General features: G+C 53.2%; 1 protein-coding gene across 1 annotated transcript; it reads right to left on the bottom strand.

Annotated features, from left to right (window-relative positions):
- Window positions 1–446: 446 nt before the first annotated feature.
- SPRG_17596 (hypothetical protein) lies at window positions 447–979 on the bottom strand. The gene has a single exon (XM_012356955.1). It carries the CDS (start codon window positions 957–959, stop codon window positions 528–530), a length of 432 nt encoding a protein of 143 aa, XP_012212345.1. The 5' UTR covers window positions 960–979; the 3' UTR covers window positions 447–527.
- Window positions 980–3,200: the final 2,221 nt, after the last annotated feature.

Genomic DNA, 3,200 nt, shown 5'->3' with positions numbered 1-3,200 from the left:
TCTGGCGTTGTGTGCTGATTGGCAGCAGCAATTCGTGAGGCCATGGGCGCACAACGATCGCCTGGTTCATGACACCGCTTCTGCCGGAACCTATTTCCGCAATGAGCTCTAATCAAGACATACATACACGAAGCAATGACACACTCGACGAACCTGACAAGTGGCTCCGAGTGCGTGAAGCGGGCAACGGTGCACGAGCTACAGGGACCAACACCTGGCTCGAGCCAACGCTGGCGTTGTTCTCCTTCTGCCAGCTTCGATTATTGACCGTGTGTCGAGCGAGCTTGTATGCAGCGTCGTCCATAGTTACGGTTCCCATGTACTAGTAGTCCATTTGTCGTTGGTAGCAGAGGGCATGCGCGGGCCAGCAACGTCGACCCGGCTGGTCCACGCCTTCGATGCGTCGGTCCACCAACGTGCTCGTATCTTTGGAATGGGGCGCAAGGGAAACATGCGCAAAAGGTATTCGCTTAACTTATCAGTGGTTCGTATTAAATAGGTCGGATCGCGCTCCAATCGCGCGGCGTTTAAGAAAGCTTGAGCGCGCTGGGCATGCGCAGCACCGTGTATTCGTTAAAGGTCGTCTTCTCGGTCTCCTCGGGGATCGTATCGAGTGCAATGCTGCTCGTCTTGTGGCGGCGGCGGTACTTGGCGCGACGCACGTCGCGGGTCCAATAGACGCGGTCGACCCACAGCAACGGCCAGAGGAACTCGGACCACGAGCTCGCGTCGACGCTTGGTGCTTGAACGTTGTAGTATTTGGGTAGCTCGTCGTCAAAGTCGTATGCGTGCGGCCGCCAGAGCCACTGCGCGATGCGGACGCCGACGTAGGCGACGAGGAAGGCGGTGCCGAGCAGGAGCGCGTGGTGCAGGCCGAGGCCGTCGCGCGCCGGGCCTTCGTGGCGCGTGTGCCACGGCGCGCGGTTGAAGTAGTCCAAGAAGACCATGCTCGGATGCATCTGAGCTCAGTCGGTCAAAGTCGGTTCTGGCCACTTGCGTTGGCAAGCTGCGAGTGCTGCCTTCCATCAACAAATCCGGTTTGGGAGGGTGGGTGAAAAACACGTTTTTCACACACGTGAGTCACGAGCGTACGTGTTGACGCGTCAATCGACCACGATTGCATGCAATCACTCGGTACTTGTAATAGTAGTAGCACAGCAGCAGCGTAGACGTTCGCGCTGCCTGGAACACTCGCGCAGAGCTCTGGGTTGTCTCTCGTAGGTCCATGGTATTGGACGTGCACTGGAAGGAACGTGTGTAGAAAGATCCACGCGTCTGGTCTGCATAGTGCGATACTACTAGTACAGCGTGCCAACTGCGACCTTCAAGCAGACCTTCAAGAGTACTGTAGTACGTCGTCAACAACAAGCCGACGAAAGCCGACAAAAAGAAAAGTAGCTTGGTGATGGCGACGAGGAAGCGCAGCTGCAAGGGCATCAATGCATCTGATCATTGACGTACACCGTGGCCTCAACGCGCTATGCTGTTAGAGTCAGCCTTCATACATGTAGCAATCTAGCTGGTATCGTCAGCAGCGACGACGACACTGGAGGTCGCCGGAGCGTATCAAGCAGAGTGACTCGGTATTTCCACGCTTTACACGTTTTACACGTGTGCGTTGCGATATTCGATTTCCGCACGTTGGCAGAATGATGGTGATATTTTCAGATTCCGTGAGACACTTCGCTTCCTTATTTTATCGAATACAAACACATCATTTAATTTGACCATGCATATAAAATTGTTGAGGCTATCAACATTCAGCGCCAACCGCATGCGACAGGTACCCAACGACCCTGCCGACACGCTGGCCCATTTGCACCAATGAACGTTGCGGATTCAGCTCAGTATCATATGATTGATGCAAGTGGTGAAATAGCGCGCATCGATTGTTCAGTAAAAAAATCGAACGCCACGAGCATCAGACGACGTTTCGACATGTGCGTGATGGTCCGCACGCTTATTGGCTGAAATTCAGGTTCGGCACGCGTTGATTGGCTAGTGATAGTGGCTTGCGTCGGAATGCTCTTGAAGCCAAACAAGTTGCGTGCACAGAAGCTTCCCATCATCAATCAATATCACTGCAACGGTCGTCGGTGGCTGGGCTCACTGCTGGGCTCAGAACCAACCGACTTCCGCGACGATCCAGGAAAGTCGCGATGCTTCGTAGGAGCGGTGGGTGGGAAGTGCACCCCGTTGCAATACCGCACAGTCGCAGATATTTCGCTGGCCGCGTCGGTCCGCACTTTGAGCGTTACGAAACGAGGGTGGATTCGGTGCGAATGCATGGGACGCATTGACGGATGCATCGGTAATAACGTGCAACATGAACGTGTACCAGGCTCACACTGTGTACCGGTACCGTACACTAGCAACACCGGTCCGCCCTCGTCTTGCGTCACAAGAGAGTTCTCACTCGGCGAGCTCTGGTAGCGCAGGATCATGGATTCCCTAGCCTTGGAACAATTCGCCTTACCAGATAGCACCAAAGGAGAAGGCTTGAAGCTGCATCTGATTCAAAATAACCTTTTACATAGTCGGGTCCTTCGTAGCGCTGATTTGGCCGTTTCTGAGTCGATGCAGCCTGGGAAGGTCGAGCATGCAAAAGCAGAGATCATGAACGAGCGGTATAAATGTACAGAATGGTTCGTGGATGGCACCAGCCATTCGACCAACGTTAAGCCAGACATCAGCGACCGACCCAGAGATGCTTAGTACTACGCCACTAGTACTGCACCAAAATAGTATTTAGTACTTTAGTACTACAAAAACTACTATATTCATCGTGAATTTAAATAGTACTACGCATTTAAAATATCAATAGTAAGTGCCAGTCATATATTAATAATAATAGTACTTGGTAGGGTAATACATTACTGCGAATCACTTCTGCAAGAGCAGCAATAAGCGGACGAGAGAGCGATGACGAAGAAGAGACCAAGACGTGCGACTCGCCGCCATTCGATGAGTCGGTGCCAAGCGACGACCGTGGCGGTTGGCCACAAGCTCGCAGCGTTTCATTCGACTCGGACGGGATCCCAACGTAGGTCAATCACGCCCGCCACGGACCGAATTGAGGTGTGGAAAACCATCCAGGACGTACGTCGAAGACGAAGCGGACAAGGTGTGGAAGCGCTGGGTGGAACTCGAAGTCTTGTGGGAGAATTCCACGAAAGCAAATGTGTGGCATGCCGCCAACA

Source organism: Saprolegnia parasitica (assembly GCF_000151545.1).
Source record: "Saprolegnia parasitica CBS 223.65 unplaced genomic scaffold supercont2.660, whole genome shotgun sequence".
Lineage (NCBI taxonomy): Eukaryota > Oomycota > Saprolegniomycetes > Saprolegniales > Saprolegniaceae > Saprolegnia > Saprolegnia parasitica.
The sequence above is the reverse complement of the archived record's forward strand: the minus strand, read 5'-3'. Positions and strand labels throughout refer to the sequence as shown.

What these genes read in the sequence shown, in the direction of transcription:
- SPRG_17596 (XM_012356955.1), bottom strand. Translation starts at nt 959, where the DNA reads ATGCATCCGAGCATGGTCTTCTTGGACTACTTCAACCGCGCGCCGTGG.